The sequence below is a fragment of the Sciurus carolinensis genome, chromosome 1, assembly GCF_902686445.1.
Source record: "Sciurus carolinensis chromosome 1, mSciCar1.2, whole genome shotgun sequence".
Taxonomy (NCBI): domain Eukaryota; kingdom Metazoa; phylum Chordata; class Mammalia; order Rodentia; family Sciuridae; genus Sciurus; species Sciurus carolinensis.
This window is the reverse complement of record NC_062213.1, coordinates 99,582,109-99,597,968: the sequence shown is the minus strand read 5'-3', so window position 1 is coordinate 99,597,968 and position 15,860 is coordinate 99,582,109. Positions and strand designations below refer to the sequence as shown.

General features: G+C 36.9%; 1 protein-coding gene across 3 annotated transcripts in view; it reads left to right on the top strand.

The window, feature by feature from the left end:
• Fcgr1a (Fc gamma receptor Ia) overlaps window positions 1–14,869 on the top strand; it is a 41,966-nt gene extending 27,097 nt beyond the window's left edge. The window contains exons 2-7 of one of the 3 annotated variants that reach the window (XM_047543361.1): window positions 6,692–6,753; window positions 7,151–7,171; window positions 7,949–8,203; window positions 12,021–12,272; window positions 13,202–13,486; window positions 14,442–14,869. In XM_047543361.1, the coding sequence (XP_047399317.1) occupies window positions 6,723–6,753; window positions 7,151–7,171; window positions 7,949–8,203; window positions 12,021–12,272; window positions 13,202–13,486; window positions 14,442–14,707 (1,110 nt within the window). In that variant the 5' untranslated portion in view covers window positions 6,692–6,722 and the 3' untranslated portion in view covers window positions 14,708–14,869. Of the gene's footprint in view, window positions 1–6,660; window positions 6,754–7,150; window positions 7,172–7,948; window positions 8,204–12,020; window positions 12,273–13,201; window positions 13,487–14,441 lie in introns of all 3 variants that reach the window. The other 2 variants (XM_047543381.1, XM_047543372.1) reach the window with 2 other exon arrangements.
• Window positions 14,870–15,860: the final 991 nt, after the last annotated feature.

Below are 15,860 nucleotides of genomic sequence, written 5' to 3'. Positions count from 1 at the left end.
CTATCTAGTACTTTCTAGTTAGAGAGGAGAACTCCATGTCTGGCTTTAAAGCTACAAAGGACAGCTGACTTGTTAGGGGCTAAGGCATCTGTTAACTTTAAGTCAAAGCCAATGCTCATTTACCATTATAGAAATCTTGTGGCCCTTAAAAATTAAACTGAATCTACTCTGCCTGTCCTCTGTAAATGGTCCCACAAAGCTTGAATGAGACCTACTATTCAGAAAAAAAAGAGTCCTTTCAAAATATTATTACTTATTGACAATGGACTTGGTCACCCAAGAGTTCTAATGGAGATACACAGATTTGAGTTTAATTTTGTTTTCATGCATACTAATACAATATCCATTCTGCAGCCCGTGGATCAAGGATTTTATTATTTAATAAATACATTCTGTAAGGCTGTAGCTGCCATAGATAGTGATTCCTTTGATGGACCTGAGCAAAGTAATTGAAAAGCCCTCTGGAAAGAATTTATCATTCTAGATGCCATTAAGAATATCTTTAATTCATGAGAGGAGGTCAAAATACCAACATTAACAGAAGTTTAGAAGAAGGTGATTCCAATCCTTATGGATGATTTTGAGAGATTTGAGATTTCACTGGAGGAAGTAACTGAAGATGTATTAGGAATAACAAAAGAACTAAAATTAGAAATGGAACCTGATAATATGACTGAATTGCTGCAATCTCACATTAAAACTTGAATGGGTGAAGAGTTTCTTCTTTATGGATAAGCAAAGGGAGTGGTTTCTGGAGGTACAATTAACTCCTGGTGAAAATGCTGTGAACATTGTTCAAATGACACTAAAAGATTTAGAATATTACATAAAGGTAGTTAATAAAGTAATGGAGGAGTTGACTTCAGTTTTGAAAGTTCGATCAAAGAGTATCACATGCTACAGAGAAATCTTTGTAAAAGGAAGAGCCTGTCAATGCAGCAAAATGTATTCAATTATTTTAAGAAATTGCAGTGATCATTTTAGTCTTCAACAACCACCACCCTGATCTGTGAGCAAACATCAACAATGAAACAAGACCCTCCACGAGCAAAAAACTTGTGATTCACTGAAGGTTCAGATGATCATCAGCATTTTTTAGCAATACAGTATTTTAAAATTAAGATATATACTGTTTTCCAGTCATAATTTTCAGTCATAATGCTGTTACATATTTAATGGACTATTTACAGTGTGAACATAAGTTTCATAAGCACTGGGAAACCAAACAAATTCATGTGACTCACTTTATTGTAATATTTGCTTTGTTTTGGTGGTCTGGAAATAGAATCCCCAAAATGCCTTTATACACATACACACTTTTAGGAAGAAATGCCTCAAGATCTGTGTAAGACATATATGAATAAAAATATGCAACTTATGGAAAGTTATTAAGGAAAGTAAAATAATTAGATATATGGTTTATATATATCCAGGTTTATAGTTTGTGAGACTCAATTACATAAAGATACAAGCTGTCTCCAAATTAATTTACATATTAAATGTAATTCTGATCTAAATCCTAACAAATATCAAGAAATTTGATGAGTTGATACAAATAGGCACATTAATGAGCAAAAATCCAAGAATAACCATGACATCCTAAAGATGAATAAGTTAGGGAGACATACATGACCATATCTGAAGATGTGTTAAAAAGATGTAGTATTAAGATGATGTAGTATTAGGACAGGGATAAGCAAATTGCTAGTGAAATAGCATAGACTATAGTCAGAATTATATACATATACATGTTTATACATGTATATATATATATAAATACACATGCATACACACATATATGTATATATACATATATACATACATATATATACATATATACATACATATATACATTTATACATACATATATACACACACAAATTGTATATGATATATATAATTACATTATGATAGATCTTATCAGAATTTCTAATTAAGTACTTTAAATGGTGCTGAGACAATTGGTTGTGTATATGAAAAGAAAAGAAATTGGAATCCTGCCTTACCACCATATATAGATATAATTTACAGACAGATTTGAGACTTAAGTGAAAAATAAAAACTTTGAAACTTTTAGGAGAAAATACTTTGACAAGGATTTTTTAAGCAAGACAAAAATACTATCCATAAAATAAAAGATTGATAAATTTGGCTACATCAAAACTAAGAACTTATTGTATATGAAAAGATAACATAAGAAAGTGAAAACAAAAGTTACAAATCAGAAAAAATAATTTCAGTGCAAATAGTCCACAGGGTTTGTATCTAGACTTAAATTTTAAAACTGCTACAAATCAGTATGAAAAAGGCAAAAGTGCACAAATTGAGCAGATAAAAGGTAAAGACATATTTCATTGAAAAAACTACACAGCTAGTGAATAAATATAGGAAAAATTGTTCAACTTCATTAGTAGTCAGGGCAATTAAAATTAAGAGTACTATGAGTCTGTTTTATAACAACAGATTTGGGGGGAGGAACTAAAAGTCTCACTATAATTTAGCAAAATAGAAATCCCTATATTTTCCAGGCACAATGGTGCATGCCTGTAATCCTAGTGAGCCTGAAGCAGGAGGATTGCAAGTCAAAGTTAGCCTCAGCAATTTAGCAAGGCCTGAACCAACTTAGCGAGGTGGTACCAAAAATGAATAAATAAATAAATAAAATTAATGTTAGATATAAATTTCCCTTTTACAATGGTAACTTCTACTTTGTTTTCAGAAATTTTGTGCTGTTTTTCAAAATAATTTTTATGTAAAAAAAAAAGGCATATATAAGAGTGGCATGTTCTGGTCTCCTAAAATAGTTTTCATCAAGTTTGGAAATTTTACACCTTTATTTCCTCCAATACTTTTTCTGTATACTACCCCTCTTTTTTAGGAACTCCAATTATATATATTATACTGTCACCATATGGGGGTTCAAGGAGGTCTCTGTAAGTGTAGAGGAGACCTTTACTCAGACCTTCCAGATTCTTGACACATCACAGAAAATAATTTAAAATGCGTCAGGTTTTAGCAAAGAGGAAGAGCTTTATTAGAAAGTAGAAGGTAAAGAAGATACGCATGCTCAGAGCAGAGGGCAGGATATCTTCACAGGTAGCAGCATTTTGGGATTCTCAGGCTCTCTTAAAGGAGACTTTGTGAGAAATGGCGTGGAAGATATGGGGAATGCTGTCAGCTGGGTGCACTTAATTCTTTGGTCATGGGTCACAAGACATTCATGGTGGTCTGGTCCTCCCCAGGATCTTCAGTTTGACATTATTTCCTCTATATAGATAATGTGTGTAATGTGCCTATGTTAAAATACATCACCTTTGTTTCATCTAATCTGAGAATACATTATATAGGCTAACAGTACACATACACTTTAATCAAACTGCAATTTTCACAAGTGAATTTATAGTAACTCTAAGATTTGTGGATTTTTCAAGAATTTGGGAGTGATTGACCTGGAGGAAAAAACAGGTCTGGGAAAAAAGTCTGATCATGGAGCTTTTGGATTTACACATATAGTCTCTTTTTTCTTCCCTTTTGTCTCCTTTCTATTTATCTTTATTTCTTCCATCCTACCTCAAGGCCAATAGAAGTTGTTCTTCCCCTCACTGATGTTCTTTTCATAATCTTTTTAATTCTGTTTTATTTTGAATAGTTTTGTTTGTTATGTCTTCATGTTCTCTAATTTTTTCATCAGCCTAATCTGCTCTTAATCCCAGCATATTGGTTTTCATCTCTAGAAGTTCTATTTTGGTCTTTTTGTATCTTCCCTGTTTTAATTGAGTTAAGATCCTTCTGTGTACTCTATCACATGCCTCATGAATTATGAGGTTTTCCTTTCCAGCTGTTGGAAATGGGGACTATTTCCAGGTCTCCGTGAGTGCTGGGTACTGTTCTATCTAATTGTTTTAGGTGGTTCTTTCCCAAATCTGAGGTAGCTTTCTCACACACGGACAGTGATCCCTACATTGCTGAATACTTGAGGGAGGCCCTCTATAGATCTCTGGAATTCTGTGTGACTGTTCTCCTTCCAGTTCTTCGGTCTGTGAACTCAAGCTACTTTGGTCTCTCTGGATTCTCAGCTCTGTCTCCTCAATTCCCCACTTGGTTCTGCCCAAATTCCCCTTTCTGTGCCACAACCTTATTTCACTTTTTTTTTTTTTTTCAAAGTAGCAGTTAGAATTTCAAGGAATGGGTTTGGCACTATTGGTGAGAATGTAAAATAAAACAAATTCCCTGGTTTTGAATCCTGCTTCTGTTTTTCTAACTTTGGATGACTTACTGCACTTATCATTGACTAGTTTTCTAATTTGTAAAATGGAGATAATAGTGTCTACTCAGGTTATTGTGAGGTTTAGTGAGAAAAAATATAAAGCATGAGTGCCTGACATATAGTATGTACTCTACAAATATGCAAAGATGATGATAATAATGATAATCTGACAGCATTTATCCAAAGAAAAAATTTATACTTTTTTTGACTGAGCAGTGCTGATTCTAGATATGTGTCCTAAGGAAATAATAAGTCAGATGTTTAAAGGTGTTACAGAGCTGGTCATAACAAAAAAGTTGGAAATATGCTCTATGTCCATGAAGAAATGTTGGTGAAAGAAATTATGGTACATCTACATAGTGGAAAACTTTGGACACAAAATAGTGTAAGAGTTATGAATGTCTTTGAAGGTAAATTTCATTGTTCTGAGGCTTCTCTCATCTCACTCGGAACATCTTGAGTTCCTCTCAGGTCTTCCTTGTTTTCCACTTTTGTCAGTCAGCTATCACTATGTAACACAGGGCCACATGTGCATTGGAGGGTTCTTGTCTCATGTCTCCAAAGAATGAAGTATTCAGACAATGGAGGGTGAGAATTTGGTAGCAGACTTACTAGAAGCAAGCAAGGAAAGCTCCCACAGCATGGGATGGGTACTGTCAGTGGCTCTTTATCTAGGGGTCTTAATATTGTTTTGATGAAGAACTAACCTTTCATTGGAGAGTCCCCCTTGATCTCTTTCTCTGATTCAATTGAAGATATACAATTTTAATTTCTTATCCCCATAATGGGATGATTTAATGTGTTTGCTAATCTGAATTTGTGCTGTGCTTGGTCCTTAAAACAAAATAATTGCTTGGGTTTAAAACAACTCCTTGGGATTGACTAATGTTAGGGTAGTGGGGCCTTCCAGACAGGCAGCTTAAAACCAAGAAAAACAAAAACAAAACAAAACAAAAAACAAACAAGCTTTAGCCAGATTAAAATTTAGGGTTTAATCCTAGGTGGTGGTCCTGTGTCAACTGTAATAATCTTAAATCTCAGTGGCATACAACAGTGAGCATTTATTTCTCACTTGCAAGTTTGCAGAGTAACTGGGGCATCTCTACTTTAGGCTACAATGGCTAGGACAGCTCACTTTACACTATGGGTGGCTAGCCAGAGAATGTTCTCATCATGACAATTCCAGAAGCACAAGGGAGTGAGAGATAATGTGTGAAGCTTCCTTAGAACTTCCAGTTCTTGCCCAGTATAGTGGCACTTGGTTGTGATCCCAGAAACTGAGGCAGTAGGATTCCAAGTTTGAGCAACTTATTGAGACTCTGTCTCAAAATAAAATATAAAAAAAGTCTGGGATGTAACTCAGTGGTAAAGTGCCCCTGAGTTCAATCCTTAGTACCAAAACAAAAATAAAAACAACAAAAAATTTTTTTCTGGTTCTAAGCTAATAGCACAATGTTGTTTCCATCCTCATTTCAGTCTAGTGAAAGTCACACAGATGAGCTCAATCAAGAGTCAGAGAGGTACCTCAGCCTCTCATGAGGCTATGAAGATAGTGTAGACTCAGGGAAAAGAAATCGAGGCTGAAATTAAATCTATAACATTACTTGTCATTATTTTTTATTCCCTGCCAGTGAGATTGCTACCCAAGTCCTTTTGCATTTATCAGCTCATTCTAGTTTCTTTTTATCTCCCTTTCTCTGTTGACAGAATGCCTAAAAACTTCTTTATATCTTTACAAACCTGCCTCAGGAACCAACTCACTTTGGAGGCACAGAGTTTTCTATATCTACTCTAAAGCTCCCTTCTTAGGGATATTTCCTAAGGGCTATAGAGAGGAGTTATTTGTCTTTGCTACAATGTTTACATTAAACATTTAATTTCTTTGAATTTTGCTAAGAGAAACAGTACAAACTCATAATGACTTTCAGAAGATGGCATTTTATGTTTTTTGTTAAAATGGAACATTAATCCTTCCTGTACTCCCCAGAGGAGCAAAAGCTGGCTTTGTGTTTGGGGAACCCTTGAAGATGAGTGACTCTTTGAATGCTTCATGAAAGTTGACATAGGATCTTCTGGGTTCAAATGATCAAAATTAGCGAGGCCTTGAACCATTTATGAAAGTGGAGTTTTTCCATAGTTTAATCCTAAGAAACAGAGGGAGAATAATCAGAATGAACTGTTATTGAAACTTTAGCCCTGGCCCTGGATTCTGAGAGTTCCTAACCCCAAAACCAGAACTTCACACTGAGAGAAATGGACTAAGGAACTTGAGAATGGGGAATGCATGCTTCAAGAATTAGGGACGTATTTACCAGAAAATGGTCATGATGAAAGTGACCATGATGAAAGGCAATTTCCTTCCTCTTTTCTAATCTTGACTCCAAATCCCCCAGTAGAGCCTCTTCAATGTTTGGCATGTTACAGATTTTACTGCTGACACCAGCTTGGAGGTGATATGTGGCTCTTGACAGCTCTGCTCCTTTGGGGTAAGTTGGGTTTAGAGAGGGTGGCTAGAAGCGTGTGGGTTCTGGCTTTGAAACAACATGTTTTGTCTTCCTTGGATAGATTAGGTGAGAACTCATGAGTATATGAAGATAACTTTATATGTGCTTTGATGTTTTATTGGTGCTTATTATATCAAAAAGGTGGGAAGGGGGACCCTGAGATACATTTAGACTGGAAACCCCATATCAAAATAAAGCTTCTTCAATAATCATCAGTTCTGCTGGTACTTGATTTTTGGAACAATGGATATAGAGAATCTCAAGAGACCTAAATTGCCGCCCCCACCCCCCCAATTTACATCAATTCTGTCTCTTCAATTCTTCTATCTCATCATCTCCCACTAACCAACTGATGTCTCTATTCTCTGGTTTCTTGCAGTTCCAGTTGGTGGGCGAGTGGGTAAGTGACCTCTAACTCAGATTCTCTTCTAATGCCACTTTCCTTCTTCCAAAGGATGAGTCCCATTAACCTAAAGAAGAGAGAATAGACAGAAGAAAGAGTTACAAATGGTGTAAAATCCCTGATATTCAGAGTGTAATATGAATAAGACCTTGATTTGTAAGGTTTCTTTCTAAGGTTTTCTGAATGAGCCCTAACTGTGGCACTAAATGCCTATATGGACTTAAAAGAACCGGAATGGCCCAGAATTGCAAAAACACAGATTCAACTATTCTGGGTTTTCCAACATCCCTCTAAGCAATCCGTGTTACAGGAAAGCTAACTCAGTTTCTTCTCCGAGAGAGAGCCAAGCGGGCACTGAAAGCTTCAAAGGGAGCCTTTCCAGTCTCCATTTCCAAAGCAGATGTGGATGAAGTTTTGTGCTTTACCCTCAGAAACAGTATAGCACTGAGGACAAGGAAACTGACTCCAGTCAGTTTGCACTAGTTTAGAAACTTGCTTCATTAGGAGAACTAGGGAGACCTAAATCAGTAATTCCATCCTCAGGAACCCAAAATCTCTAACAACCAGATTAGGATTTAACAATTAAAAAAAAAGCTCTCTCCAGCAGGGTCTGGACGTTCTTAAAGTTTGGCTTTTGTGGGTTCCTGCTTGTCTGTTTTTCTGACAATCTAAATACGCAGTTTTTCCTTGTGCTATCCACAAAACCTCACCAATCACTCAGAGCCCTTCCTTTTACTCCATTTTTTGCTTTGTTTTGGTTTTATCCCCAAACAGACCCCACAAAGGCAGTGATCACTTTGCAGCCTCCGTGGGTAAGTGTGTTCCAAGATGAAAAAGTCACCTTATTATGTGAGGGGCCTCAACAGTCTGGGGACAACTCCACACAGTGGTTTCTCAATGGTACAGCCATTCAGACCTCAACCTCCAGGTACAGCATCACTGCAGCAAGTATCAATGATAGTGGTGAATACAGGTGCCAGACAAGTCTCTCAATGCCAAGTGACCCTGTACAGCTGGACATCCACAGAGGTAAGTGTGGCATGGAACAGGAGGGATGGAAATCACAGGTCTTCCTCTGTGTTTTCTCCTCTGTGGATGCTGTGTGTGTGTGTGTGTGTGTGTGTGTGTGTGTGTGTCTTTATTTAAGTAAAAGTCTGACCTCTAAGCCAGGTGCAGTGTCGAATGCCTGTAATCCCAGCGTCTTGGGAGGCTGAGGCAGGAGTTCAAAGCCATCCTCAGCAAAAGTGAGGTGCTGAGCAACTCAGTGAGACCCTGTCTCTAAAAATTAAAATACAAAATAGGGCTGGGGATGTGGCTTGGTGGTCGAGTGCTGCTGAGTTCAAACCCTGGTACTCCCCCCTAAAAAAGTCTCAGCTCTAAATGCTTACTTACCCAGTGAAATTAAGTCAAATATATTTGAAGCATCACATCAAGATCCTATGCACCAACAGCTATCCAATGGGGCCACCTGTGAGTAGGGTGTCCAGAGAAAAATTCAGACTCTTTAAGATTTTATCATTGGTTGAAATTTATGCCAGCACATAGTAAATAATAATAGTTCAGACAAATGTATAATGATGAACAGTGAAAAACCTCCCTCCCACCCCAAAATCCTAGTCCCACAGTCACCTTCCACTAAAGCAAAACTACTAATATATATAAACTTTTTTTATATGGTACTAGGGATTGAACCCAGGACCTTGCACATGCTAGTCAGTGTACCATTGAGATACACCCTCAGCCCTATATCTAAACTTAAAATTAAAAACTGTGATTGTTAGAATACTCTATGTATTGTCTTATATCTTTTGTCACTTAAAAAGGAGGTCTATTTATATCAATAAAGATGTCTTTTATATGTCTGCTATATGACTGTAATATGATTAATTTAACCATTCTACCTATTAGTACTAAGGTTTTTCCATTCTTCTACTTCTATAAACATACTGTAATAAGCATCTTATCTTATACATATAGTCTGTGGCCCATTTCAAAGTGTAGTTCTACAATAATATTCTAGTCATGGAATTACATGAGACTTTAATGTATAGAAGCAGGAAAATAAACCTGCCACCCTTTTCCATCTATAACTAATTTCTATTTCCTAGAGATGGAGACTATAGTGTTCTTTTGGGAAAAATGTTTCATTACTCAGAACAAAACACTCAAATGTATTATTTAATTAAATCAAAAGCAATAAACTCAAACTTCTATGTAATTGATAATGCCAAAGGTAATACATGCTGGAGGCAGAATTACATTTATGTAGACTCAGTTGTTTTCAGAGGAAATATGATTTAGTTAAGGAAGTATTAAGAATGTCTAGGGTGGGCTGGGGAGATAACTCAGTTGATAGTGCTTTGCCTTGCAAGCACAAGGCCCTGGGTTCAATCCCCAGTACCGCAAAAAAAAAAAAAAAAAAAAAAAAAAGAATGTCTAGGGAAAGCTAGGTGTTCTTGTGTCCCTTAAGAATCCTAATAAGGGAATAAGTTCTTAGGATGCAGATATGAGGGGAGAAGCTAGGGTGCTGACAGAGACATTTTGACAGGAGATTGCAGGAGATTGTGTGTAGTTCAAGCAGAAGAAGTTTCTCCTGAATCAAGTGACCAAAAAAAAAAAAAAGCCTATTTTCTTTCTTTGTATGAAGAATATTCACATATAGCAAACCCTACTCACAGCTTGGCCCTACTGGGCTTCTGTTGGTACACAGGACCTAAGTATACCTTTCAATGAATGTTCACCCATGTAAATGCTGCCCAGAACAAGAAACAGAAAACATTTCCAGAACCAAAGAAACTTCTTCTTGCCCTTTTCTAGTCACTATTCCCCAACACTGACTTCTAACACCATAGTTTTTACCTGTTTTTGAACTTCACATAAATGGCTACATTATTGTACAGAATATACTCTTTTGTGTCTGGCTTCTCAACATAACTGTGAAATTCACACATGTTGTGAAGTTGAAGTTCACAGTTCTTATTACTCATATATTTTTCTAGTACTGATAGATTCTTGGGTTGTTTCCATTTTGGGCCTTTTACATATAGTACTAATGTGGACTTTTTTTTACACGTCTTTTAGTGCAAATAGTATATGTATCTGTTGGAAAATGCCTAATAGTTTATTTGCCGGTCACAAAATATGCACATATTCAATTTTAGTAGATATACTGCTAAAGAGGTTTTTAGAGTCCTTATACCAATTTTTGACTTTGAGAGTATGAGAAGTTTTGTTCCTCTGTCTTCATTGGCATTAGGAGTTTTCTATATATTTCTAAAAAATTTTGCCATCCTGGTGAATGTATAATAACATCACACTATGGTTTTAATTTGTATTTCCCTGATGACTATATATTGACTATTTTTTCACGTTTTTACTTATTTGAATATTCGCTTTTGTAAAGTACCTGATCAGGTCTTTTGCCAATTTTTATTTTGTCTATTTTTTCTTATTGCCTTATGTAGTTCTTTATATATTATGGATTTGAATCTTTCAAGTGTTGTAATTAATCTTCTACCACTCTGTGGCTTGCCTTTTCACTCTCTTTTTTTGTTTGTTTAGTGAACAAATGTTCTTAATTTTAATACCGTACAATACACCAAGTTTTTGGGCTATTGTTCCTTCTGCCTTTTTAGAAAATGTTTTAGCACAATTATTCAACAGTGGAAGATTCAATTACAGTTACATTGATGGTCAGTCACTTCAGTTTAATGTGTGGACACTGAGATCAAGAAAATACAGCTGGTTGGTGGACCCAGGTCCTAACCATGTGGCTTGGAATGAATGTCCTTTTTCTACTCCAAGGTCATCAAAGTGGGGGAATGGTGTTTGAGTAGGAAAATTAGTAGAATATGTCTGCTAAAAACTTCATCCCACAAATTTTTGGTGAAGTGTTCTCAATGTCATATAAGGTTAGAATTTAAAATTTTTCTACTGTGATTTCTTTCTTTTTGTTACTTCTAAATTATTTAGAAGATTTTGGAGGGTAACTTCTTTATTGATTTCCAACTGTATGGCATTTTGGTCAGATTTTGTGTAAAATGTAGGATCAATTCCTTGATATTTGTTGAAAATTGCTTGTTGGCTTAGCACATGCTCAATTTTTAAACTGTTGCATGTGTTTGAAAAGTATATGAATCTTCTCTTAGGTACAGAATTCCACAAAATCAAGTCTATTAATTGTGTCATTCAAGCATTTTCTATTATTACTAGTGTTTTGACAGTTTCTGATGGAGGTGTATCAAAATCTCCTACTATGCTCTGCATATATAAAGCAAAGATGTGTGTTTGGGTAGTGCAGTCATTCAGCACTTCTTAGTTGGGGACAGAAAAAGACAGGAAGAGTGTGATATATTTAGAAACAGTATGGCAGGATCCATGACTGTAATAATCATGCTACATATAGCATTGAAACACCTGCCTTCTATTCTTAGATAAGTTCTAGAGGGTGGAAAGTCCTATTGTCTTTCCTCCTTTGACCCTAAGAATTTCATCTTTATTGAGCCAAACCAACTGTCCTCGGGGAAGGAAAAAAGTAAAGGACGCATTTTTTGGTTATGTGCAGAGGTGTCATCTTAGAATTCTGCCTACTACATAGAATAAGCCGTTTTGTCAATTTCAGATCTGGAAAGGGAAGATAAGAAAGGGCTTTATGTACAACTTCTGGTAAATGTTACCTTTCTTTCTGCCAAAGCTATAGATGTTTGAGGAATGAGACATAAGTCTCAGATTTAGCAGAGGTCTGAAGTTGTAATGTTGCAAAGAGAAAATGATAGGTTCCCAGGGCGAAGATTTGGCCTTGTATCTCCTTCACTATATGCATATATTTGGGATCCACATTTTTCAGATTGGCTGCTACTCCAGACCTCTAGCAGAGTCTTCACCGAAGGAAAGCCTCTGACTCTGAGGTGTCATGCATGGAAGAATAAGCTGATATACAATGTGCTTTTCTACCAAAATGGCAAAACCTTTAAGTTTTCTCCTTGGAATTCTGAACTTACCATTCAGAAAACGAACATGAGTCACAATGGCATCTATCACTGCTCAGGCATGGGAAGACATCGCTACACATCAGCAGGAGTATCTGTCACTGTGAAAGGTACTGTATCTAAATAGTTACAGCAGTATAGTTGTAAGGACCAAAGAGACCATTAAAATCATCTAAAAGTCTCACTTAAATTTGTAAGTGAAAAAACTGAGTTCTAGAGAGGTAAACTGCATTACTGAAGGCCACCCAAGGACCAGTAGCATGGTTAGGACAAGAACTGAGCTCTCAAGGTCCCAGTTCATTGCTCTTTCCAGTATATCACAGTGCCCCATCAATAACTGCAGGAGTTAATGTCAAAGTCAGGGCATAATAAAGATTCATTTCATTAATTTTATTTTAGTTCACTCAAAGTAGCTAAGGGAATTATTAGAAAATAATGCAATGGATCTCATGAATGCTTCACAGAAATGGAAGAGGAAGACATTAGGTATTGGTTAACTTGCCATCTATCTCTCAGGGGCATTGTGGCCCTTCTGCCCCATTTCTCTCTAAACATCTGTAAATGAAACAGCTTCCTCTGTTCTAGTTTGCACATGGTCTTTTAGTATTCATGATCAGCAATAATCTTTCCTTCTGTCTGAAAAAAAAATAGTCCACTCCTGTAGGAAAGAAATTATTGTTCCATATTTTCTTTTGAGTCAGAAACACAAGTACAATTCACTAAACTGTCATGTGAGTGAGTTAGTATCAACCTGGATAGACCATTGCCAAAAGAGTGTGGTTATATTATAAATAAGATGACCATTCAGGGAAGTATGAACTGTGTAGAATATTCTCAACAAGATGTGAGCAAGCTGGCAACTCTAATTATGTATATTAGAAAACCCCAGAATGCCTCTCTGCTAGAAATGGAAAAAAATATGCCTTATGGATGCATTCTCTTGGGACAAGTTTCTCAAGGAGTTGGAGGGTATGTCTTTTGTGAAAAGAACCTTGATGCTGAAGCAGACATCCTTGTCCCCCACCAACCTTCTCTTTAGAGCTATTTTCAGTTCCTGTGCTGACAGCATCCTCATCATTCCCCCTCCTAGAGGGGGAACTGGTCACCCTGAGCTGTGAAACAAAGCTTCTCCCAGAGAGGGCTGACTTGCAGCTTTACTTCTCCTTCTACATGGGCAGCAAGACTCTGAGCGACAGGAACACATCCTCAGAGTACCAGATATTAACTGCTAGAAGAGAAGATTCTGGCTTATACTGGTGTGAGGCAGTCACAGAAGATGGAAACATACTTAAGCGCAGCCCTGAGTTGGAGCTTCAAGTGCTTGGTAAGTGAGAATGATGGAAAGATATTGACACAGGAGAAGGGGCTCCCTTTTCTCTCATGGGAATGAGGCTTATTCAAGGGTTTTTATGACCCAGTCAGAAGGAGGAAAAAGCCCATGGGGTGGGCCTTTCCATTCTTGATTCAGAACTTCACTATTCTCCTCACAAATTTCATTACATTTTCTTTTCTTTCTTTTTTCTTTCCTTCTTCCATTTCTTTCCTTCATCATCTTCTGTTGCCCTCCCTCCCCCTCTCACTCACCTCCGTCCTTCCCTTTTCTGCCCTCCCTTTCTCTATCCCTCATCAACAATATATTGAGTTCCTCCTGTGTACTGTCATAGGTCTGGGGATATAAAGACACTAGGTATGGTTTTTAAAATTTATTTTTGTGGATTGAACCTGGGGGTGCACTACCACTGAGCTACAACCCCAACACTTTTGTTTTTTGCTTTGTTTTGTTTTGTTGTGTTGTGCTGTGTTTTGAGACAGGGTCTTTCTAGGTTGCCCAGACTAGCCTCAAACCTGAGATCCTCTTTCCTGAGCCCACCTGAGTTGCTTTGATTGCAGGCATGTGCCACCACGCCCAGCTTGGAGTATAGTTTTTGAATCAAGGAACTCACATGGTGGATTTATGAAAGAGTGTTGTTTTCCACTGCACAAAACTACCTGTCCAAGTGTTTATTAAACCGAGGTAGAGGGATTGTGAGCTTCAGAACAAAGACTCTTTGGGGGAAAAGTTAATTTTCAAGCATTAAATGGCACAGAGATAGCAGTTGTCTCTGAAATTAAAAAGTAAGTCCACTGACAGGGTTCCTCCAGTTCCTTCCTTCCCCCTGAACTTATCAGTGCCTGTACTGGAGATAGATGTTCCAGGCCTCAGTCATTTTTTTCTTCCACACATAACTCACTCAGACCCCTTTGGTTTCTAAATAGTATCTTTTCTCTTTCTGTTTCAGGACTTCAGTCATCAACTCCTGTCTGGTTTAACATCCTTTTCTACCTCTCAGTGGGAATAATATTTTTGGTGAACACTGTTCTCTGTATAACAATTCATAAAGAACTGCAAAGAAAGAAAAAGTGGAATTTAGAAATTTCTTTGACTTCAGATTATAGGAAGAAAGTAAATTCCTACCTTCAAAAAGATAGAGATTTAGAAGAAGAGGTGAAGTGTCTGGAACAAGAAGAACAGCCTCAAGAAAGAGAACACCAAAAGAATCCCTAAGAAGGAGAGCAGTGGCAACTCAGTGATGGCCATACATCTGGACTGTCCCTGCCCCTTCCTCTCTATGGGAGCACTGAGGCACAAACTTTCAAAAGTTGAAGGACACTAGAACTGTGGGTCCCATAACATATTACTGTTAAATAAAGCAAATACATGAACTGACTTCAACTGAGACATATTTGGAACTTTGGTAATCAGGTGATTTGAATTGAGACCTATCTAAAGAAATCTTTAAATATTTGGAGGTTAAGTTCAATCTGGTTATCCTATGAGATAGTTTGAAAAATAGTATATTTCTGAGAACAAGATTAAAAAGTGAGGTTGTGCTTATGTGCAACAGATTAAGACAGAGAAGAAGATAGAATGAGATAAAGAGGGAAATAGATCACAGAGATGGGGGGTGCGGTTTCAGGGAGACTAGAGGGAATTGTGTAGACTAAAAAGAAGGAAATAGAACTTGCAAATGACTCTGAGGAGCTGTGAGAATGAGAAAGCTCACACCACTGTGTTTGGGATAGTTGCTTCATGGTTTTTTTCTTTTGGTTAGCTAATAGAGAATTTCCAATCATGTTATAGAGATAGAAGAGATGAACATGAAAGAGCTGCCCATGGTGAGAAATGGGTATGTTGTTCATCTGGAAGTTTCTCATAATCTCTTTAAATTCAGAAACACCAGAAGTCCTACCTATCTATTCCTGTCTCCTACCTTATAGGAAGGCAGAATGTAACTCCTACTTTCCTTAATAAATAAACACAGATCTCCAATCATAGTGCTGCAAGAAGTTTCAAAGAGGAAAATCAATGATATTATAAAGTATTGACTTTTGCTACCAGAGATTTATTTTCCCCTTCTGGTTTTCTGGATGATTACTAAAAATACACTGCTCTTCCACTTGGACTAAAGTTTGAAAACAAGACATTTCCCACTACTCATAGCTAACACAAAAATTGAAATATGTGAATAAGACTTTACTAGAAGCTGGGTGTTGGGGGAGTATAACAAGCATAGAAATGTGATTCTAGATCATTTGGTTTTAACAAAATATAGCTTATATGACAAATGCGGATCACCCCTGCCTAACCTCTATCCTGGCTTCACATGGTAGAATTCACCTCAATATCAACAACCTGGTAACATCCCTGTGTTTGCTTT